Here is a 24,640-nt window from a genome sequence, read left to right on the forward strand (position 1 = left end):
TACTACTTCCCAGCTTCCCAGCATGTCTCACATTGGATGTGATCAGCAAAAGGCCAGCAGAGACAGGCAACAGAGCACTGTGGGAAGGAGGAATCAAGAACCAGCAGGCCCAGAGCTGGTATGGTGTGGTGTGTTAGAGAATTGCTGATGTAGCCTCCATCAAGTACCCACTTGGAAGGAGATTAGGGATCACTTGGTGGACAGATTCGAATTAAGCGCCATGAAGAATGGACAAATTGCATCTCAGAAGGATGTTGACAGCAACATTTAAAGGTCTGCTACGTCTGACAGGACATAAACATCTGCTGGCAAATAAGCCAGTCCAAGTCTGATCACTCATCTTCCTTGTCTGAAGCGTGTTTGAATGGGACCATCCATAGGGAGAGTAGGATATGAGTAAATGGGGAAATATGAAGTATGAATTTAAAGGGAATAAAAGTTGTGATAAGGAAGACTCAGAATTAGTTTCCATGCTGTTGCTGTTGTTTGTATATGAGCAGTTCCTACTTTCCACATTTTCTGGTTAACTTTGTGTGATAACAGTTCCTTGTTTTCTTTTTCTTTCTTTTTTTTTTTTTCTTTTTGCAGTGTCAAGGGAAACAAATCATCTGACCTTTGGGTTTTCTTGCCTGCATCTTAACTGACCGTTGAAAGGTCACTGTTCAGTTGGCAGTCTGGCTTGCTTTTTCTCTTTCCTCTTCCATCTTTAAGTTTACTTTGCTTCTTTTTTGTGTGTGTGTCTTGTCAGTAACAGGGTAATCCTACTCAAGCTCATTGCTTCTTTTAGAAGAACTGGGCATACTTTGTAAGCACATGGTATTAAAAGTAACAGCTGAGAAATCAGCTTGTTAAGTACTGGGAATGGCTGTGGAAGCTCACTAATGTGGTCATCAGACATCTTTCAATTCCTGTCTCCAGAGATGAGTTCAACATGATGAAGGAGCTGCAGGCAGCCAGCTTACAGTCAACCAATACACAATATCTGTTTAAAAAAGGCATTCACAAACACATGAATTGTAAACACCCAAAACACCCCAAACAAACATTAACAAATGAGCAAAGGACCTAGATAGACCTTTCCTCAAAGATGCCATAAGAGATAACATGTGAAAACAATAACACGTGGAAATCAAACCACAGTGGACTATAACACACGTTAAACTGGCCATTCTAAAACGGGTTCTGAGAGACAACTAGTGTTGGTGAGGATGTGGACAGAGAATCTATACACGTTGTTGGTGGGAATGTAGATTTGTTCAGCCATGATTTAAAATATCAAGAATATCCCTCCCTCAAAAATTAAAAATAGAAAATACCATAAAATCCAGCAGCCCCTATGCTTGGTATATAGCCTAAGGAAATGAAATCAGAACCTATAGATATGTCTACTTCCATGTTTATATAGTGTTATTCACAACAGTAAAACTAATGAAATCACCTTATAATCTTTTTTGATAATTGCATAAAGTAGCTGCAGCATATATGGATGATCTTTAACTTATGAGTTTAATCCAGGTAAATTCATTGTAAATTAAAATACCATAATAAAATGAATTTGATATGCTTAATGTAGCAAGTACTACAGCTTAGCCTACAGGAAAATGTCTGGACCACTTACATTAACTGACATTTGGACAAAGTCATCAGAGCTGGTTTTGTAATAAGGTGTAGTTTGTTGAATACTATAGGATATACTGAACAGTATCATTTGTTTACTGTCACGACTTTGTGGCTGACTAGGAGCTGTGGCTTGCAAGCTGAGGCCCAACATTTTGAAATTGTCATACCATATCACTTATCCAGGAAAAGATACAATTTCAAATTTGACGTGCCATTTCTACTAGATTCAAATTCCCTTTGCATCAGCACAAACAGAAACTTTAAGTTGAATGACATGATAAATTGAAATTTTATGTATTGTTTATACAGTGTGATATCACAAGCCTTTGGAAAGAAAGAAAGAGGCACTGCTGTTTGCATCAACATGGAGTACTCCAAAGAACCCAGCTGGAGAAATAACTATATAATTTCAGGTCTATGTGGATTCTAAAATACAGTCACACCCAGGGTGAGAGCAGAATACCACTACTAGGGGTTGGGTGGTAGAGGGAAAGGTAGGTTGTTTGCTGCAAACTTCCAGCTACAGACTGGGTAAGTTCTAGAAGTCTATTGTACGACAGCAGGGTCACTATAACTAATAGCCATGTACTGTATTAATGGCAATGCTGAGGGTACATCACAGAGAGGCTCCCTGGATGTTTATGCACTTGGTTTTGCACACGCATAGCTGGCTGTGAGAAGATGGATAAGTTAGCATGATTGTATTAGTTTTATGTCTATGTTAATATTGTATTGTATACCTTAGATGTGTAATTTGTATTTCACATTTTATTAAAGCTAGTGAATAATCTTCACAAATATTTTATAAAAGCAAAATCTATAGTATCTTAATTTTTAAGCTATTGTCTACTTTTCCATTTTCTCCACAGTCCTTGTCATAACCTTAACAGTACATGGGATTGTATTATGATTTTACTTACCATTACATACTAATGTAGTCTTCATAATAATAATTGCACATGGCATGAATCACTGAATTATTTCCCTATTGTCTATCTAGTTAATTTCAATCATTAACATTGTAGGAAAAGCTATGAATAAATGGGTACCTACACAATTTTTCCTTCATTTAAATGATTTCCTTAAGATAAATTCTCAGGACTTAGATAAATGTGTTGAAAGGTAATAACAAGACTTTAGCAATTCTGGGCCTGGGCTTGCTCTTAAACAACCAAGTCTTTGCAGAGCTCAGAGATCACCAGAAGAAGATTTTAGTCCCTTCTGAGGACAGCTTCCCTCAGAATCCAAGGGCCTCCCACAAGGCCTCGCCTCTTCAAAGTCCTGATAGCTTACTCCTCATACACACTGTAGCACTGCCAAGTAAGCTTGCAGTGAATTCTGGAAGCCCATGCTACTTGCAATCATAGCAGGCACACAGCAGCTCTGCTTATCAGTTTTTGTTCCCATCCAAATATGTCTTTACTATCAACTTTATCAGTTGAAGTTCTCATCTACTTAAGAATTTTTGTGTTTGTTCCTTCATGTAAAATGAGAACATTTTATCTAATTTTGACTATTATGAATCAAACTTTTACATCACTTTTGTACAAGTCTTTGGGCTAACATTTTATTTTCTCTTAAAATATTGCATGGTGCTACAGGGTCACAGAGTAACTGTAGATGAAACTTTATCTTAAAACTTTATTTAAAAACACTTTATTAAAACAAACAACAGATGAGCTGTTTTCTAAGATGGATGATCCATTTTACAAAGTCAACAGCAATGTAGAAATTTAGCATTAACTTTTAAGGTTCTGATTTGTTGATTATTTCAGAAAGTGGAAATAGTTACAATTCATTTTTATCCCATTGAACATGTTTCTGCATACCAGCTCTTAGATGGAGACGGGGAGTGTGTGTGTGTGTGTGTGTGTGTGTGTGTGTGTGTGTGTGTGTGTGTGTGGCAGAGCAGGGTGGCATGATCCAATGCTGCTGTTTCTTACAAGATATTCTCAGAGACCTATGGTATAGTTCCAGTCTACATAGTGGAGCTTTGCTACAGGTGGAAGTAGGATCTTTACAATTTGTTGGACTTTGATATGAGTTACCATGAAACTGTAACATAATAATTGAGACTTTCTAGACCTTGGTGATAATAAACAAAGATGACCCCCCAAGTACTCACTAGGCAGCAACAGAGAAGGGAGGTGTTCTTCTAGACTATGAGTTTGGATCTCAGTTACAAGTTACATGATTTGAGATAAGAGTGCAAGAGGCTGTAAAGGAATAAGCAAGACAAGGCAAACTCCGAATCTCCTACCACCACTAAAGTCGGTGACTGTGTAAAGGTGGGCTGAAATTATTCTTAACAAAATATTACCCCCAGTTAAGTAATGTATGAGTATATTGTCCTTAAAACACAAATGCAGCAGTGCTAAAGCAGAGAGCTAAAATCCTTTCCGGGCCAGCTATTAAATTTACAGCCCACTTCTTTCCAGTTTATTCTGGTCATGAGATCTTTGTGTTTCATCTAGATTAAAAAGTATTACTCAAATTATATTCTTATAGTCACGGTATGCTGTTTACACTCTACAAACTCCAGGCAGGGATCAATCAGTTTGAGGCTGGTCCATCCAAAGCAAACACGTTAGGCAAAAATGAACGTCAGCGCTTGTCGGGTATGTTCCCCCCAGACCCTGTTGAATCCTTGGGTTTAACTTCCACTCTTTGTCCCTTTCACCCGTAGCTGTGCCCTCTGAACGCTGTGGCCTTCCCAGGGTACCTCCTAGCTGGCGGACTGACTCATCGCCAGCCCTAGCACTCCTTCTGGCAAAGCGTAGGCGCCCACTCGTGAATGAATGAACGAATGAATGGATTTGTAGAAACCGGGCGGGAAAGGGGCTCGTTTCCTCGAGGTGTGACTGACTTCGCCGACCACGACGGCCACAAATCAACAACAAGAGCCAAACCGTTTCTAGACAGATGCCGATTTCCAACCAGGCTCGGAGGACGAGCCCAGCCCTGCGGACTGCGCCCCGCCCACCGGGGGGAGGGGGAGGCAACGCCTACTGTCAGAGAAGCCGGAAGTGCTGCTGACTCCCCGCGCATGCGTGCCCGCCTCGGCTCGCACTTCCTACACCCGGTCGTCCGTCCAGTGAGGAGGCGGGGCCGCTCACCCGACGCAGCCGGGTCTTTTAAGGCCCGTCCGGCGCCGCGCCCGCCCCACACGGCGCATGCGCGCTGGGCTGGCCCGTTCGCTCAGAGGCGGGGCGAGAGGCCAGGGGTGGCTATTTTTTTTTCCCCCCCTCCGCTCCCGCCCCTGCTCTTCCCACCTGCCACGTACGGGACCGCGGCTCTCGCTAGGCTTGTCGGGTGTGTGCGATTGGCCGGGCCTGCGCGCCTCCCTGCTCGGCGAGGCTCGGCGGAGGGCGGGCGGCCGAGCGAGCGGGGTCCGAAGCTCCCCTGCGACACTGCGGAGCCCGCGGCGGCCACGCGCGGGGGGTCGGCGGACGCAGCGCCTCGGCAAGCGGTACGGCCGCCGGAGCCCCGCGTGCGGCCGCTCTCTGAGGAGGCCGGGGAACCCGAGAGCGCCGGAGGCCTTCTGGAACCTCCCGGCCCGGGCGGGTGGGGCCGGGACCGTGGGAAGGGTGCGGGCCCGGGGAGGCCGGCGAGCGGCCCCGGGGGCGGAGGAGGGGCAGCCGGGAGGGGGAGGGGAGGGCGCCCGGCCCGGTCCGGCCTGGCGGGAGTTTGGGCCCCCTGATACCCCGTTCCTGGTCCCTCGGGACCCCCAAGGGGTTTGAATTACAGGATTAGAGATAGGGGATTGAGGAGGCCGGGGGCGTTTGGTGCCTCACCCTCCAGAACGGCTTGGCAAGTGGAGAGAGTCGAGTGAATCATTCAAGGAAGAGAGATGGGGCTTGAGGAGGCCGGGGTGTTTGCTGCCTAACCTCTAGATTGTTTTGGATGGCGGGGCGTGGACCCCAGGGGAATAAATAGATTAGGGTCACACACACACACAAAAAGGAGCCCCAGTCGGTTCTACACTGTCATGCCTAGTGTCCCCTTGAGGCCTTGCCCAGTTTTACTGATGACAATTCGGAACTTCTGTTAAGTTTTGTCGCTGGGCTCTGTAGGAAGAATGATCTCAAAGTATGCAGATTTAGCCATTACACTCCTTTTTCATGTGAAGAAAATACACTTTGAAGAACGTCACATAGCTACGGGTGAAAATGGTTACCATTCTTGCTGCAGGCATGCCACACAGATTTTGAGGCCTCTTGGCAGTTTTAGAATAATCACGTTTTCTTTTTATTTTTAAGGAAACTGCTTAGAGGGTGTGTGTAATAGAAGCTTGTGAGTTTTGGGCGAGCAAGAGGAGTCTGAGGCTTGACTGGTGAATGTACTTCCTAGTGCAGGGGCCAGGCTTTATGTCTTTGGGCACATCAGTTTATCCCAGGAATCAGAAAATTTACCGGATGGAGGGCACATTCCTGGTTGAGTTACTTCTGGACTTCAGAAGTAGTAAGACAGCAACAAGATAGGTCAGAAAATGTCGTAGGGATCTCACGAGCAGTTCTAGGAACTAATTCATGTTAATCTCTACCTTGTTAGAGAAAAACTGGACTGGAGTTGACACCTGTGTGGATGAGGTTTTTCTCGTGGTACAGGAAATAACTGAAGCTTGTGTGTGTACTTGAGATCACTACACCAGTGGGGGACAGCTTTTTGCAAAGACTGCAGGGAACTCACGGTCAATAGGAAACACCAGAAGTGAGTTGGGGTCATGAACAGCAGATGTTAAGGATATGTAATGTTAGTTTTTAGATCCGTTGGAGTTCAATGCCCATCAGAGGGCATATTACCAAGTGTATTTGTGCTGGGACTTTGTCTTGCCTGGGAGTATATCTTGATATGAGGTGGCCCCCTTGACCACATAAAGAAGGTGGCCAAACCATCTGGAATTGACATATGTTCCAGCTTTCTTCTCCAAGTGCCTTTGCTCATTGGGCCTTTGTGTAGGACTTAAAGCTCCTCAAGTGGCTTTTGTATGTCAGGTACTGTTTTAGGTGCTTTAGGGAATATATAATAGTGTTTTACTAAAACTAAGCACTGGTCCTTATTCAATATATTGCTGGTTTGTATGGCCTATAGATAGAAGGCAATACATACAGGTTTATTGAAAGATCTTTCCTTTAGAGCTGTCAGTGAAAGCATGGGTTATTTACAATCCTGTTAGAGTTACTGTACTTTAGAACCTGGACTATAGTAGGTGTTCTGTAAATATTTCTTAAAGGCAGAGGACAACAAGTGAAGAGTTGGTTCTATAGAGGTTTCAGGTCATCACAGTCCTTATGAGAAGTCCATTGTGAGACTGATAAAAACTGTGCTCTTTGTATTAAGATAAGCCTGGCATCCAAACTGTGGAACATAGTTCGCTTTGTTCTACCTTGACCTTGTAGTGTTGTCTTTGGGTTTACTGCCCCATTTCATTAAAGAGTTACTAGTAAAAATGTAATCTCACAGGATGGTGAAGGGGTATATTCATTTAAGGGACAGTTGGAGGGAAAAACTGAAGTATTTATGTGAGGAGTATTGGGAGATTTATAGTTAATAATCATGACATAAGTTAGGATTGATTAAAAGCTTCCCAAGTTGAATAGTTTGGTGATTTGGTGGGTGAGGACTTTTCCAATTAAAAGGCACAGCAGAATGACTGCAAGAGAAGTTCAATGGTGGCAATTCAGTAAGATTTAGAGAAGGAAAGAGAAAGCTGCCAGTACTGAAAGTTCAAGATTGAAAGCAAAATGGCCAGTGGGAGCTTTAGGACAGCTTAAATGGCTCTCAGTGGTCATTTACTTGGAACAGATGAAAGGGCTGATGGGACGAACATTCTGTGCCAATAGATAAGCATGTTCAGGAATTACTTGGCCTTGAGAAAAAGATGTTAATCCATTATTTGATCCTAAATATGCACTTTATGGTGGTAGTTTGGATTGTTAAAGGACTTGGTGTTTAGAATTTAAGATTATAAAGATGTAAGACATACTGAGTAACCTGAAATAAGGTAGTAAGACGAAAATAAAATCCAAGACAGGGAAATTCTGTAGCAAACTAGTATTAGTGTCTACTTTTGTCACTTTTTAGAGTTTTTTTTTTATTTTATTTTATGTGGTACCAGATATTTATTGAACCCAAAACTTTATGCATGCTAATCCCTGTTTTCTCTCTTTTGAGAGAATCACCAGTAGCCTGGACTCATCTTGAACTGGCTTTGTAGTTGAGGTGGCCTTGAACTCCTGATCCTACATTTAGTTCTCCTCTTTTTAAAATAAAGAATGCATGGCTGGTGGGATGGCTCAACCTTTAGGAGCATGTGCTGTTGCAGAGGACCTGATTTCAGTTTCCAGTACTCAAACCAGGGGCCTCACAATCACCTATGGCTCCAGCTCCTGGTGATCCAACACTCTGGCCTCCTGGGAAACCTGCACACAATTAAAAATAAAATAAATCTTAAAAAAAAAGTAAAGGAAGGACTTAAGTCTAATTATACACACCCATTCTGGTTGGAGGTAATGTGGGTTGTCAGGTTAAGGGAGTTGTGTAGCTTGATCGTGGATAGTTTTGTTAGAAAGCCCAGTAGAATATTACTTATTTGTCCTTTCTCTTTGAGTTTCCAAAATAGAAAATTAGAAAAAGTACTCTTGACATTTTTTCCCTCCTTTTTTATTTAATTTTTACAAAATTATAATTTCACATGTCAATCCCTTCTCCCTCTCCCCCTTTCCCCCTCCCCCTCCGCTCCCCATGGAGGGTAGGGCTCTCCACGGGGGTCCCCAAATTCCACAACATCATCCTGGTCCAGGCCTAGGCCTTCTCCCATGTATCCAGCCCAGAGAGCATCCCTTTACGTGGGATGGGCTCTCAAAGTCCCTTCTTACACCAGGGAAAAATACTGATCCACTACCAGAGGCCCCACAGGGTGCCGAGACCTCCTCATTGACATCCACTTTCAGGGGTCTGGATCAGTCCCATGATGGCCTCCTAGACAGCTGTCCCCCTTGTTCAGGTCTCTGTGGGATTCACCAGCCTGGTCCCGACCCCCTTGATCTTCATTTCTCCCTCTCTGCAACTAGGTTCCAGAGCTCAGTTCAGTGTATAGCTGTGGGTGTCTGCCTCTGCTTCCACCATTCCATCTGGAAGAGGGCTGGAGGTCCTTTCTGTCTGGGCGAGTCCACTCTATGTAGCCAGGTTCACTCTCCGCTGCAGGCCCAGAGAGATCCTGGGGTGATGGGGACCTTGGGCAGGAGTAGGGCTCAGGAGAGGTCAGGCACTCTTGACATCTTATTTAGGAAAAATAGGAGGTTCTTATTTCATATTCATATGTGCCTCCTCCCAGGTTAACATTAGAGTTACAAGTTGACAATTTTGTAGCCATTGTCTGTTTGAATAACTGGTATGTACAAGGCCTCTTGTAGACTAGGAAGATAGCAAACAAAATAGGAACTTCTGTATAATGAAAAAGTAATGTCTCATAGTGTTTAGTGCCTTGAAAACTAAAGCACCTGAGAAAACAGTGATGAGGCATTTTAAATTGTTAGGAAAAACTCTTAACTGATGACATGGAAATAGCCCATGTGAATAAGGGAGAGAAGTAAGAAATGGGCATTAGATTTTATTGAAGAACAAACTTATGATTTGTTGAATGTACAGTGAGTGTGGATGGAGGTAAATAAGCAGATCATTTGAGACATTTTAAAATAAATCAGACAAAATGTTGACTTGAAGTTGATGATAGTGAAGATACTGAATTGGTCGGATTCCCAAAACACTTTGAAGGTGGTGGTAGCAACCAGGTTTGCTGCCACTTTAGATGCTAAGTGTGAAAAAAGGAAGCTGCAAGGCCTCTTTTGTCTTGTGTTACTAGAAGAAAAGAGTTGCTCCTAACAGATATAAAAACTTTAGGAGAAGCAACTTGGGGGTAGAAAAACCAGGAATTTATTTTTAGACAGATGGTATTGTCAGTTAGGTAGTTGAGTATATGAATAAAATAATACTGTACATAACAATGGAAATTATGTTAGTAATAAAATGCTCCCAGAGTATTTGGAACATATGTTAGCAAGACAGACACTTACTACCCCCTCTCCACCTCCTGCCCCCAATAGGGTTTCTCTGTAACAGCTCTAGTTGTCCTGGAACTTACTCTGTAGACAAGGCTGGCCTCGAACTCACAGAGATCCACCTCCTCTGCCTCCCACCTGTGCCACCACCACTCGCCCTGGCCTTTAGGTACTTTCTTCAGGGTTAACGTTCTATTGCTTTCTACTTGTAACTTGTTTGATTGTTTAATCATCAGAACTATTTCATCAGTTTTTCTTCCTAGAATTGTATATATAGAGCATCCTGGAGTCCACCATGAACGGACAGTTGGACCTAAGTGGGAAGCTTATTATCAAAGCTCAACTTGGGGAAGATATCCGCCGAATTCCCATTCATAATGAAGATATTACTTACGATGAGTTAGTACTAATGATGCAGCGAGTGTTCAGAGGAAAACTTCTGAGTAATGATGAAGTTACAATAAAGTATAAGGATGAAGGTAAGAACATTTTTTTTTTCTTGAGTTTCAAATGATGCTTTTCTTTTTTTTTTTTGTAAATTTGTTTTTATTAGTTCAAATTAGGAACAAGCTTGTTTCACATGTCAATCCCCTCTCCCTTTCCCTCCCATCCCCCCACCCTTCCACCCCTACCCCTGACCTACCCCCCACCCCATCAACCCTCCCACTCCCCAGGCAGGGTAAGGCCCTCAACGGGGGCTCCCCAAAGGCTACCACATCATCCTGGGCCGGGCCTAGGCACTCCCCTATGTGTCCAGGCCAAGAGTGCATCCCTTAACGTGGGATGGGCTCTCAAACTGTCCCTTCTTACACCAGGGAAAAATATTAATCCACTATCAGGGACCCCCCGAGAGTGCAGAGGCCTCCTCATTGACATCCATGTTGGGGGGGGTGTTCTGGATCAGTCCAGTGCTGGCCTTCCAGACAGCAGTCTGGGTTTGATGTGCTCCCCCTTGTTCAGGCCAGCTGTTTCTGTGGGTTTCACCAGCCTAGTACCGACCCTTTGATCTTTGTTCCTCCCTCTCTGCAACTAGGTTCCAGAGTTCAGTTCAGTGTATATCTGTGGGTGTCTGCCTCTGTTTCCATCAGCCACTGGATGAGGGCTCTAGGATGGCATAAAACGTAGTCATCAGTCTCATTATAGGGGAAGGGCATTTAGGATATCCTCTCCACCATTGCCTAGATTGTCAGTTCGTGTCGTCCTTGTAGGTCTCTGGAAATCTCCCTAGTGCCAGATCTCTCCTCCAACCTATAATGGCTCTCTCTAATATGGTATCTCTCATCCTGCTCTCCTCTATTCTTCCCCCAACTCAATATTTCTGCTCCTCCATTTCCTCCTCTCCTCTCCTCTCCTCCTCTCATTCTGGCAGCTCCCTCTCCCCTACCCTCATGCTCCCAGTTAGCTCAGGAGTTCCTACCCCTTCCCATTCTCAGGGGTCCATGCATTTTTCCCTTAGAGTCCTTCTTGTTTCCTAGTTTCTTTGGTGATTGTAGGCTGGTAATCCTTTGCTCTATGTCTAAAATTCATATATGAGTGAGTACATACCATGTTTGTCTTTTTGTGAATGGGTTACCTCACTCAGGATGGTTTCTTCTAGTTCCATCCATTTGCCTGCGAATTTCAAGATTCCATTTTTTTTTTTTTTTTTTTTTTTTTTTTTTTGCTGAGTAAGTACTCCATTGTATAAATGTACCACATTTCTCTATCCATTCTTCAGTTGAGGGGCATCTAGATTGCTTCCAGGTTCTGGCTATTACAAACAGTGCTGCTATGAAATGGTTGAACATATGTCCTTGTTGTATGGACATGCATTATTTGGGTATATACCCAAGAGAGGAATTGCTGGATCTTGAGGTAGACTGATTCCCATTTTTCTGAGCAATCACCCTACTGATTTCCAAAGTGGTCTTACAAGTTTGCACTCCCACCAGCGATGGAGGACTGATCCTTTTTCTCCACATCCTCTCCAGCATAGGTTGTCATTGGTGTTTTTGATTTTAGCCATTCTGACAGGTGTGAGATGGTATCTCAAGTTATTTTGAGTTGCATTTCTCTGATGGCTAAGGATTTTGAGCACTTTCTTAAGTGTCTTCAGCCATTTCAGATTCCTTTGTTGAGAATTCTCTATTTAGTCCTGTACCCCACTTTTTAATTTCTTTGTTTGGTGTTTTGGTGGCTAGCTTCTTGAGTTCATTGTATATTTTGAAAATCAGCCCTCTGTCAGATGTGGGGTTGGTGAATATCTTTTCCCATTCTGTGGGCAGTTGTTTTGTCTTACTGACTGTGTCCTTTGCCTTACAGAAGCTTCTCAGTTTCAGGAGGTCCCATTTATTAATTTCAGACCTCAGTGTCTGTGCTACTGGTGTAATGTTCAGGAAGCGGTCTCCTGTGCCAATTTGTTCAAGGGTAATTCCCACTTTCTCTTCTAGAAGATTCAGTGTGGCTGGATTTATGTTAAGATCTTTGACCCATTTGCACTTAAGTTTTGTGCATGGTGACAGATATGAGTCTATCTGCAATCTTCTGCATGTCCGAATCCAGTTGTACCAGCACCATTTGTTGAAGATGCTATCTTTCTTCCACTGTATAGATTTAGCATCTTTGTCAAAAATAAGGTGTTCATAGGTGTGTGGGTTAATATCAGGGTTTTCAGTTCGATTCCATTCATCTGTCTATTTTTGTTCCAATACCAAGCTATTTTCAGAACTATGGCTCTATAATAGAGCTTGAAGTCAGGATGGTGATGCCTCCAGAAAATCCTTTATTGTACAGAGTTGTTTTGGCTATCCTGGATTTTTAATTTTTCCATATAAAGTTGAGTACTTTTCCTTCAAGGTCTATGAAGAATCGTGCTGGTATTTTAATGGGAATTGCGTTGAATATGTAGATTACTTTTGGCAAGATTGCCATTTTTACTATGTTGATTCTACCTATCCAAGAGCATGGGAGATCTTTCCATTTTCTGGTATCTTCTTTAATTTCTTTCTTTTTTTTTTTTTTCTTTTTTTTTTTTTTTTTTTTTTTTTGTTTTTTGTTTTGTTTTGTTTTGTTTTTCGAGACAGGGTTTCTCTGTGTAGCTTTGGAGCCTATTCTGGCACTCACTCTGGAGACCAGGCTGGCCTTGAACTCACAGAGATCTGCCTGCTTCTGCCTCCCAAGTGCTGGGTCTAAAGGTGTGTGTTACCAACGCCCAGCTAATTTCTTTCTTTAAAGACTCAAAGTTCTTACTGTACAGGTCTTTCACTTTTTTGGTTAGTGTTACCCCAAGATATTTTATGTTACTTGTGGATATTGTGAAGGGTGATGTTTCTCTGATTTCTTTCTCATTGGATTTATCATGTGTATGTAGTAGGGCCACTGATTTTTTTGAGTTAATTTTGTATCCTGCTACTTTGCTGAAGGTGTTTATCAGCTGTAGGAGTTCCCTGGTAGAGTTTTTCAGGTCACTTATGTAGACTATCATATCATCTGCAAGTAGTGAAAGTTTGACTTCTTCCTTTCCAATTTGTATCCCTTTGATCTCCTTTTGCTGTCTTATTGCTCTAGCTAGAACTTCAAGGACAATATTGAAGACATATGGAGAGAGTGGATAGCCTTGTCTTGTTCCTGATTTTAGAGGAATCGCTTTGAGTTTCTCTCCATTTAGTTTGATGTTGGCTGTTTGTATGCTGTATATTGCTTTTATCATGTTTAGGTATGTTCCTGTTATTCCTGATCTCTCCAAGACCTTTATCATGAAGGGATGTTGGATTTTGTCAAAGGCTTTTCAGCATCTAGGGAGATGATCGTGTTGTTTTTCTTTTTCAGTTTGTTTATATGGTGGATTACATTGATGGATTTTTGTATGTTGAACCATCCTTGCATCCCTGAGATGAAGCGTACTTGATCATAGTGGATGATTTTTCTGATGTGTTCTTGGATTTGATTCGACAATATTTTGTTGAGTACTTTTGCATCCATTTTCATGAGGGATATTGGTCTGTAGTTCTCTTTTTTAGTTGTATCTTTGTGTGGCTTAGGTATCAAAATGATTGTAGCCTCGTAAAAAGAGTTTGGCAACGTCCCTTCTGTTTCTATGGTGTGGAACAATTTGAGGAGTCCTGGTATTAGCTCTTGTTTGAATTTCTGGTAGAATTCTACAGTGAAACCATCTGGCCCTGGGCTTTTTTTGGTTGGGAGGCTTTTGATGACTGCTTCTATTTCATTAGGGGTTATATGTCGATTTAAACTGCTTATATGTTCTTGGTAAATGATATCTATCCAGAAAATTGTCCATTTCCTTTAGATTTTCAAATTTTGTGGAGTACAGGTTTTCAAAGTCTGACCTGATGATTCTATGGATTTCCTCAGTGTCGGTTGTTATATCCCGCTTTTCATTTCTAATTTTGTTAATTAGCATGCTCTCTCTCTGCCTTTTGGTTAGTTTGGATAGAGGTTTGTCTATCTTGTTGATCTTCTCAAAGAACCAACTCTTCGTTTCATTGGTTAGTAATTGGTTTGTAATGTTTTCCTAGTTTCTATTTTATTGATTTCAGCCATCAGTTTGATTATTTCCTGGCGTCTACTCCTCCATGGTGAGTTTTGCTCTAAAGCTTTCAGTTCTGTCAATTCTCTAGTGTGACTTTTTTCCAGTTTCTTCATGTGGGCACTTAGTGCTATGAACTTTCCTCTTATCCCTGCTTTCAGAGTGTCCCATAAGTTTGGGTATGTTGTGTCTACATTCTCATTTAATTATAGGAAGTCTTTAATTTCTTTTTTATTTCTTTCTCAATCCAGGAATGGTGTGATTGGGTGTTATTCAATTTCCACGAATATGTAGGTTTTCTGCAATTTGTATTGCTGTTGAATTCTAGCTTTAAAGAATGTTGATCTGATAAGATACAGGGAGTTATTTCAATTCTTTTATAACTGTGGAGGTTTGCTTTGTTGCCAACTATGTGGTCAATTTTAGAGAAGGTGCCATGTGGCACTGAGAAGAGGGTATATTCTTTTGTATTTGGATGGAATGTTCTATAGATATCTGTTAAACCCAGTTGGATCATAACTTCTGTTAGATCCTGTGTTTCTTGGTTAAGCTTCTGTCTGGTGGTCACTAGAGTGGTGAAAGCGGGGTGTTGAAGTCTCCTAATATATATGTGTGTGGTTTTATGTGTGGTTTGAGCTTTAGTAATGTTTCTTTTACAAATGTGGGTGCCTTCGTATTTGGGGCATAGATGTTCAGGATTGAGACTTCATCTTGATGGACTTTTCCTGTGATGAGTATGAAATGCCCTTCATCTCTTTTGACTGATTTTAGTTTTAAGTCTAATTTGTTAGATATTAGGATTGCTACACCAGCTTGTTTCTTGGGCCCATTTGATTGGAAAATCTTTTCCCAACACTTTACTCTGAGGTAATGCCTGTTTTGAAGTTGAGGTATGTTTCTTGTATACAGCAGAAGGATGGATTCTGTCTTCATTTCCATTCTGTTTGCCTGTATCTTTTTATGGGCAGGTTAAGACCATTGACATTGAGGGATATTAACGTCCATTGATTGCTGGTTCTTTTGTTTTGGATTTATTGTTGGTGGTGTCATTGTGTGTGGATTTCGCCCTTCTGTTTCTTTTTGTGTTTAGTAGAATTGGATTATCTATTGCCTATATTTTTGTGAGTGTAGTTATCTTCATTGGGTTTGAGTTTTCCTTCCAGAACTTTCTGTAGTGCTAGATTTGTATTTGATAGGTCTGCCTTTATATGTTACTTGGCCTTTTTCCTTTGCTGCTCTTAATATTTTCTCTTTATTTTGTAGGTTTGGTGTTTTGATTATTATGTGTCAGGGGGACTTATTTTTGTGGTCGAGTCTGTTTGGTGTTCTGTTTGCTTCTTGTACTTTCATAGGCATATCCTTCCGTAGGTTGGGGAAGTTTTCTTCTATGATTTTGTTGAATATGGTTTCTGTACCTTTGAGCTGTATTTCTTCACCTTCTTCTATACCATTTATTTATTTATTTATTTATTTATTTATTTATTTTCCGAGACAGGGTTTCTGTGTGTAGTTTTGGAGCCTATCCGGAACTCACAGAGATCCGCCTGCCTCTGCCTCCGGCGTGCTGGGATTAAAGGCATGCGCCACCAATTCCCGGCTATACCTATTATTATTAGGTTCGGCCTTTTCATGGTGTCCCATATTTATTGCATATTTTGTGTTAGGTATTTGTTGGACTTGAGATTTTCTTTGGTTGATTACTGTATCTCCTCTATCAACTCTTCAACAACTGAGATTCTTTCTTCCAACTCTTGAATTCTATTGGTTATACTCACATCTTTAGTTCCTGATCATTTATCCAGCCTTTCTATTTCCAGCATCCCCTCATTCTGTGTTTTCTTTATTGTTTCTAGTTCAACTTTCATGCTTTGAACTGTTTCCAATGCTTCCTTCACTTGTTTGTTTTTTTCTTGGCTTTCTTTAGATTCATTAAGAGATTTGTTTACTTCTTGAATTTTTTGGTTTGTCTTTTCCTCCATTTCGTGTAATTTTTTGCTTGTTTTTTCTTCTATTTCTTTAAGGGATATTCTTGTTTCCTCTTTAAAGTTCTCTATCATCTTCCCGAGATAATTTTTGAGGTCCATTTCTTCTTCATCCTCTGTGTTGGGGTTTTCAGATCTTGCTGGTGTGGAGTCCCTAGATTCTGGTGGTGTCATATTGGTTTTTCTGTTGTTGAGTGTGTTCTTACTCTGTCTTCTTCCCATCCCGTCTTCCAGTGAGTGCAGGTGGGGTCTCTCCCTCTCTCTGGTGGCAGGCGGAGGGCTCAGCCTCTGGCGGCATCGGGATGGCAGAGAGCGGTGGGTGGACAAGGGTGGAGTGTGTCTGGACTCAGGGTGGGCCTTCCCGGTCTGGGCAGGTTCACTATTGCCCTGGTGGGCTCAGGCAGAATCGAGCAGGGGTTGATGGGGGATGTTGGGGAGCAGAGTAGTGCCCAGACTCACCTGAGGCTTGGGTGCCCACCGCAGGACTGGTAAGAACATTTTTAAGGTCTAGGTATTATCGGTGTTCTTTTGCCCATTTTTTTAATGGACTATCTCCCTGTCCCCCCAACCTTGAATGGTCACTTTCTTTTATTTACTGTTTGTATAGTTTATACAATTCCTTTGTTCATTAAATATGTAATTTATTATTAGAAGGGAGTGTCTGACATTTTCACATGATATTTTTACAAATATTTTCTTTCTCTTCCTGCCTGAATTTCCCTGTGTGTGTTCAAAGTTGAAAGGGATTCTCATACTGTATATTGGAAGAAAAAGGATTTCTTTAGCAACCAAATATGGGAAAGCTGGCTTAAACAGAAGCAGGAATCTCTCTGTATCCTTTATTCTGTTTCTCTTCTTCCTTTGGCAGGGTCTTAACTATGGTAGTCCAAGACTGACATGGCCTTGAGGTTTGCTGCACACCAGAGGAGGGCACCAGGTCTCATAATGGATGGTTGTGAGCCACCAAGTGGTTGCTGGGAATTGAACTCAGGACCTCTGGAAGAGCAGTCAGTGCTCTTAACCTCTGAGCCATCTCTCTAGCCCCTCTTGTAGTGTTTAAAAAAAAAAAAAATCGTTTAATTTACTCACATTATTTCATAGTCTGTGTTGGCCACTACATGAGATAGCAATTCAGATAATGTTCTGACAAAGATACTCATTACATCTCTGTTACGGGATTCAAGGAAAGAATAAGACTGAGTGCTCAAAGTTTCTCCCTTTTTGCATCTTTATGTTATTTTCCTTAATATGTGTTTATGAGCAGAATCCCTGAGAATTGAACACTATATGTATCTGTATATGGGCCTGCTTATAAAGATCTAAAAACAGTTACAAACTACCTAGTTTATACCTGGTTTCTGACATAATTGTTCAGAACAAGTATGTCTAACAAGTTCTAAAATTGGTTTAGTAGAGTCCCCCTGAACAAAATTACTCACCCAGGGTTTTAAAAACAGCCTTGACTTAATCTTGTGGCTGGTGCACCCCTCCCCACCCCCACCTCCCCCCACCTCACACACACCCTTAGCTTTGTGAGTGCTTTGAAAACATTTGGTTGATAGTGTTTTTATTGTTAAGATCCCAGGGGAGTTCGTGGGTCAGCATGCATTATTTTATATGTATTTACATAAGAATACACTTTTCTGGAGGAAAACCAACTTCATTATGGTCAGTGATGTAAAAGATTTCACTTTGGTTTGCTAAAGTGGTCCTGAAAACCCTTTGTGCAGCTCTGTGTTACTGTATCTGTAACTCCCTCTCAGCTGGTGGTAGTGAACTGAGAATCCTTGTTTTCATACTTGGTAAATCTATTTAAGTTTTTTTTTAGAATGAAAAGGTTTCTCAGTCTAATGTAGTAATTTGTGATATTGTTATATCTCTTAAGACTAAAAGTTAAGGTATATGATTAGTTTTCCAGACAGGGTTTCTCTCTGTAGACCAAGCTATCCTCAACTAAGAGATTCTCACCTGCCTTGGCCTCCCTGGTTCCTAGTGCTGGGATTAAAGATGTGCACTACCACAACCTGCTTAACTTTGGCTACATTTTCTCATGAGTGTATGATAAATATAGGATTAGTAAGCAAAGTTGATTTATTACTTTTAAAAAATCATTTCTTAGATGATACTTGATTTCTTATGGGTAGTTCTAATGTGCTCTGTACTTTATATTTTTGTTTTTAAATGACCTAATTTTTATATGACCTAGTTTACTACTGTTGCAAATCTAATTTATTTTTCTTTTGAATTTCAGATGGAGATCTTATTACAATTTTTGATAGTTCTGACCTTTCCTTTGCAATTCAGTGTAGTAGAATACTGAAACTGACATTATTTGGTGAGTGACATACTTTATAACGAATTTACTTCATTTTTATTTGCTTCAGCTTTTTACTTTTAATGACTCAGTTACATAGTGATACTTTAAAATACTTAAAATATTTGCATCCTGGTGAGACATTGAATTTATGTATTAAAAATGGCAGAAGTTTAAACCAGGCAAAACAAAATTATTTTGTTTTTGAAATAAGCTATAACTTAGGAATCTTTAGTAAAAGTGCTATAGTTTTAATTTTGTAAGGTCAGAATTTTGGCATTGTTTTTCTCTATAATATGTTTTCTTTCTTAGGACTTAGCATATAAGTCTGCTACTTTGGATGTTATTTTTCAAGGAGTAAAATCTAACAGTGATGGGCCCTAGATATAGCTCAGTAGTAATGTACTTGTCTGGCATTCACAGGGCCCCAGGTTCTAGTTTCAGCGTTGAAGAAAAAAATAAGCTAAAGATAATGCTCATAGAAAGATGTAAGGTAAATTAATATTAGATTTTATTTTGTTTTAGGTCCAATAGGTTGCCTAGTAGAATACTTACTGGGTATGATAGAAACAATTTCGGAGTTAAAGTAGTAGCATAGTTGTGATTATGTGAAAAATAAAAACTAAAATATGTACTTTTAGTTTTTTTTCTTTTGTTTTTTTTTTTTTTAAATTGTATTATTCTGAATCTTAGTGTTTTAGGAAATGTAACCATGTTCTATTGATTTAATTTTATGTATTTGTTTTTCCATTTAGGAAAGGCAAATATGAATCGGGTTTTTGTTTGTTTCTGTCTTTTTTTAATGTTAATAAAAATTTTCTAAAGGTATTAATAGAGAATACCTTTTTACAGTGTCTCTTGGCCAGAGATAAGAAAGATTTCCCTGAGCCTTTTCTTCTTTCCCAGAGAATGTGCTTGGTCAAAAACTGTAAGAGATGTGTTTGCGTGCGTGCACGTGTGTTTGTATGCATGCAGTTCAGCTTGCCTAGGAAACAGAACCATACCAAAATAAAAACAGATGTGGGTCTGGATTGATGGCTCAGCAGTTAAGGGATCTTGCTGCTCTTCCAGAAGACCTGAAGTCTATTCTAGCACTCATGTTAGGCAACTCACACTTATCTGTAATTGCACCTCTGAGGGATCCCACACCCTCCTTTGTTTTGCATGGGTACCAGGAGGCATGCAGACACGCATACATAAAATAAATACTTAAAGGAAAATAGGTGAAACTTGGAGAGGGAACAGACAAAGAGAAAGAGACAGACTGAGAGAGATTGGAATATCAAAAGCTGGAACTTGGAGTATTCTTGCTGGCAGTGGTGAAGGTTTTACTTTGCAGTATGTAAGAACTACTATTTCATGTCTCTGTGGCAGTGTAGGTTCAAGATCCAAGTCTTCCAGTAGACTCTACTTTCAAAAAAGAGAATATTGTAAAAAACAGCTCTTGCCATTGATACAGGGAAGATCACATGTACGCTGAGATCATCTTGGAGGTTTGGGAATACAAACATTGAGAATTTATTACCATAGTCCTCAGATAAAGTATCTGTTTAGTTTTGAGTCTTTAGAGCCTGTATATTACTATAAAAAAGAAAAAGAAAGACAGAAATGTTTGGATATCAATCCAAATCATACTGGTTTCTTACAGATTACTGCTTGTGAACCATTCCATAAGATACACAATGTAGGTCATGTAAGCAAGAAGCAGTGGATATAGCTGGTAGCAGGATGGGAATTTCAGTTAGTAAAATTGATGGTCTCCAAAATGTGTGCCAAAAGTTGTTAAGACCTTAGAAGGAATAATAGTATAAGAACAAGACACTATGAAAAAATAATTTGTTTTAAAAAGAGCTTGGTAATTTTTTAGAAATGAAAAATAAAATTGAAATAATGAAATGTACATACAAAATAACCCTACAGACTTAGAGTATAAGAGATGATCAGAATCAAACATACTTCATATTAAGAATTTTAAGGGTAAAATGGAATGTAAATATATTGAAACATAGCTAAAGAAATTTTCAGGATTATATAAAATAAATGAAACTTTAAATTCAGAAGACATGAAAAGTCTTGAGGAAGAAAATATAAAAATCCTAACTAGATGTATTATATGAAACTGTAAAATACATAAGAGAAAGTCATTATCTTAATAAAGGTGGCCAGAGTGAATAATATTAATCACTGGTGAAGCAATTACAGTTTGTGTACACTTTTTATTTAGTAATAAAAGCTGGTAGATAGAAATCACATGTTTCCTAAGATTAAGGGGGAAAAAAAAACTTAGAGTCTACTGAACTCCAGTAAAAAGTTGAAGTGAAAACATTTTCAAAGAGATTACCTAAGTTAGTGGATCATTGTTAGAATCTTTAATGTTGGTCTTCAGAAAGAGTGATACATGCACATAATCTTCAATTTGAAATGAACATTGTTCTTAAGAAAATAGATCTAAGAATAGGAAAACTAGTGGGAGAGAAATAATGAATAGTAATTGTATATAAAGTAATTATGATAATAAAAATTTTAAGGGCTGGTTTGGGAAGAAATTTGTTATTTAGGAGTTTTTACTGAAGAGTGTATAAATTTTAAGAATGACTATTGAAAGTTTGGAAATGCTTAGATGGGACAAAAGGAAATAAAATGTACCTGCATTGGCATGCTTAAAAGGTGAGGAGGAGAAAGAGGGGTACAGAGAAATAAATAATACAAAATACATATAAACTGACATATATACCTGTTAGAAGCAGTGTCAAAGGCTCAGTTGTTAAAGTGCTTTCCATATAAGTATGGGGACCCCAATTTGGATTCCCAGCACCCACATAAAAGCCAGAAGTAGTGGTATATTCCTGTAACCCCAGCACTGAATGGGTAGAGAGAGACAGATCTCAGGGACTCTTTAGCCAGCAAGTTTAGCCCAAAGGGTGAACCCCACTTTCAGTTAGAAGCCCTGTTCCAAAACTAAAGTTTAAGAGCAAGTGGTTAAAGACAGCATAGTCAACTTCTGGCCTCCATGCACACATTCTTATTAAAACTGAAAAAAAAAAAAAAATGTTCAATTAATTAACTGTCTGTCTAAGATATATTAAAAGATCATTATATAAAGTTTGAAAGTTAATGGGTTAAAAAGTCTATGTATGTGTGTGAGCATACATGCTCATACATACTAGACAATACATAAAGTTAGTTCTTAAAAGAATATACTATGTAGAAACTTGATTAACAGTTATATAACCCTAAGATTCGGGAGTCTGGCAGGAGGATGGATCACCCATTAGCTTCAGGGAAACCTGGGCTACAGATCAACAGAATCATAGTCATGGGAGGACACTTATTTTCTCAGAAACTGATAGTTCAGATAGGATTTGGTTTTAGACAAAATTGAAAGTAACTGCTAAGAGGCTGGATCTTGAAAATGAAGAAATGAGGACTCAATACAATTTCATTTGTGTTTTCCAAGTTGTGACACAGTTTTGAGAGAATGGGTAATTAAATTAGATAATGTTGCCTTCTTAAAAAAAAAAAAATCCCTGGTGATAATTCAGTAATTGACTTGTGGCTTTACCTAGTACCTGTAAAAGCAGTGGATTTGAAGGATGGTGTTGATTCATAAGCTCTGCATAACTTGTTAATGGATACTTTGTTATTGAGACAAGGTCTCAATGTGTAGGCTTGACTGGCTGCAATTCCTGTGTAAACCATGCTGGCCTTGAACTCAGAGATTCCACCTGTCCAACTGCTGGGATTAACCAAATGCATCACCACACCTGGCTTGATAGGTGCCTTTTGGGAACAACTGTATTTGTTTCTTTTTCTTTTGTTTTCGAGACAGGGTTTCTCTGTGTAACAGCATGGCTGTCCTGGAACTCACTTTGTACTTGAACTTACAGAGACCTGCCTGCCTCTGCTTCCTGAGTGCTAGGACTAAAGGCCTGGCCTGTTTGTGTTAATGAAGTCAAATAGAGGCAAGCTGGATAACATTTGTCAGTCATATTTTGTCTTATTACTTACCTATAGAGAAATGTGTTTTGTATTAATTCATGAATATTACATAGTACAAAATATAATTTGGAAGTTAAATTATTTCTGTTAAAAGAATTTCAGTTTGGTAATTTTCATGAAACTAGAGCTTTCTACAGTATCAGTGTATTTTATTATTATAGTTCTTATAGTAAACATTTTTGCTAGTATCACGACTGGTGGTGTTTCTGCTTCTAGAAAGTAAGCTATAAGCAATTGTCTTTTCCTACAAAAAAGAAAGAAAGAAAGAAAGAAAGAAAGAAAGAAAGAAAGAAAGAAAGAAAGTTACCCAAAGGCCTGGTATGGTGATACAGGCCTTTCATTCCAGTGCCTGAGAGGCAGAGGCAGACAGATCTCTGAGTTTGAGGCTAGACTGGTCAACATAGCAACAAAGTTCCAGGCTGGCCAGGATTTCATAGTAACACACTGTCTGAAAAACAAAGGGGAGGGGGGATGTATTTAAATGACATCAACTGCATGTCTTGTTTTTTGTTACTTTTTAAAGGTATATATTTTAATACTTTTAAATTTTAACATTCTAAAAATAGTTTTAGCGGTGAGGGAGATGGCTCAGTGTGTAAGGTTCTTGCTATTCAACCCTGAGGATCTGAGTTCTGATCCACAAACACTCATCAACTCAGCAGGGGTAGAAAGAAGACAGACAGATCCCCGGGCCTTGCTGGTCAGCCAATCTAGCTAGCTAGTTTAGTGAGAAACCTGTCTCCAGAAGTAAGGTTAAAAGCCATAGAGGAAAACAGCCAGCATCAACTTCTGGCCTCCATGGGAGCACTCACCAGCATTCATACTCCCCATGCACAGACAAGTTAAAATGAATGAATGAAAGTAAAATGACTTATTTCTTCTGATTACTTTTCTTTAGTGTGTTATTTTAATGGCATACTTACTCTAATTTCATCTCCTAAATTTAAGCAAATTATTGATTCCATTTTAGTTAATGGCCAACCAAGACCCCTTGAATCAAGTCAGGTGAAATATCTTCGTCGAGAACTGATAGAACTTCGGAATAAAGTGAATCGCTTATTGGATTGCTTGGAGCCACCTGGAGAACCAGGACCTTCTACCAGTATTCCCGAAAACGGTAAGCTGAGCTTATTTTATTCTATTCTGATGAATTCTTCTACCATGTTTGTGGAGAGAGGGAGGGAGGGTGTGTGTGTGTGATGATGATGATTTGGTAGGAGTAGGATGACATCCTTTGCATCTTTCTTTATTCTTGTCCTTGCTTCTTTCTGTACATGTCAGCATCTGATAGCTGTTTGTTAGGATTACTGTGAAGTTGCATTATACTGCTTCTTGGATTGAATCATAGAGCTATGGGACAACAGGGCCTGCAACCCCATTTTTAAAGTGCTCTATAGGACTGGGGAAGTTGCTTGGTGGAAGAGTACTTGCCTGACATGTGCGGTGCTCTGGATTCAGTCCCCAGTACTGAATAGTAGTAAATTAATGCCCAGGGGATAGCATAAGTCAGTAGTGCTCTTGTGATGGTTTCTTTACATTTAGTCTCAGACACTGAAGTCCATGCGTTAGGTTTGTTTTCAAACCCTTTGATTTCGTGAATTGTCGTGGGATAACTAAGGAATCTTAGGAATTGAAATGATCTTATGATTTTTATGTAGTAAAAACTAAGTTTCAGGTGCAAAGCAATTTTAGATTAGTACTTTAAAATAGTATTTTTAAGTATATTTTAACACAGTTTTTAATAATATGCAAAGGAAAAACTTTTGCATTTTACTGGTGGCATGAACTATTTATAAATAGTAAAGATAATTTCAGGCTTATTGGCACATTTCAAGCTGGTAAATGATCAATAAATATTTGCTGATGAATTAGTAATGTCTAAGCTCACCTTTATTTCAGAATATGGTGAAATTTACTAAACTGTTCTTGGACACTTTTATGATGAAGGCTTATATGCTTCAGAGTAAAGCAATTTGCTTATTCTGAACTGTTGCCCTTTTTTGTTTGCTTTTGTGTACATTTTTGTGTGTGGGTGGAGGTACTCGCAAGTGCAGCATGGTGTTCATGTGCTTTTGGAGGTCACAAGACAATCTAGGTGTCATTCTTCAGGTGCCTTCCACCTGTTGCTTTATGACAGGGT

General features: G+C 39.8%; 1 protein-coding gene across 5 annotated transcripts in view; it reads left to right on the forward strand.

The window, feature by feature from the left end:
* Positions 1-4,805: 4,805 nt before the first annotated feature.
* Positions 4,806-24,640, forward strand: part of Tfg (trafficking from ER to golgi regulator) — a 32,123-nt gene continuing 12,288 nt past the window's right edge. For 2 of the 5 annotated variants that reach the window (XM_035444463.1, XM_035444464.1), the window contains exons 1-4: positions 4,806-4,932; positions 9,931-10,159; positions 18,439-18,522; positions 23,471-23,617. In XM_035444463.1, the coding sequence (XP_035300354.1) occupies positions 9,976-10,159; positions 18,439-18,522; positions 23,471-23,617 (415 nt within the window). In that variant the 5' untranslated portion in view covers positions 4,806-4,932; positions 9,931-9,975. Of the gene's footprint in view, positions 4,933-5,395; positions 6,331-9,930; positions 10,160-18,438; positions 18,523-23,470; positions 23,618-24,640 lie in introns of those variants that run through there. The other 3 variants (XM_035444462.1, XM_027412492.2, XM_035444461.1) reach the window with 3 other exon arrangements.

Source organism: Cricetulus griseus, chromosome 4, assembly GCF_003668045.3.
Source record: "Cricetulus griseus strain 17A/GY chromosome 4, alternate assembly CriGri-PICRH-1.0, whole genome shotgun sequence".
NCBI lineage: Eukaryota > Metazoa > Chordata > Mammalia > Rodentia > Cricetidae > Cricetulus > Cricetulus griseus.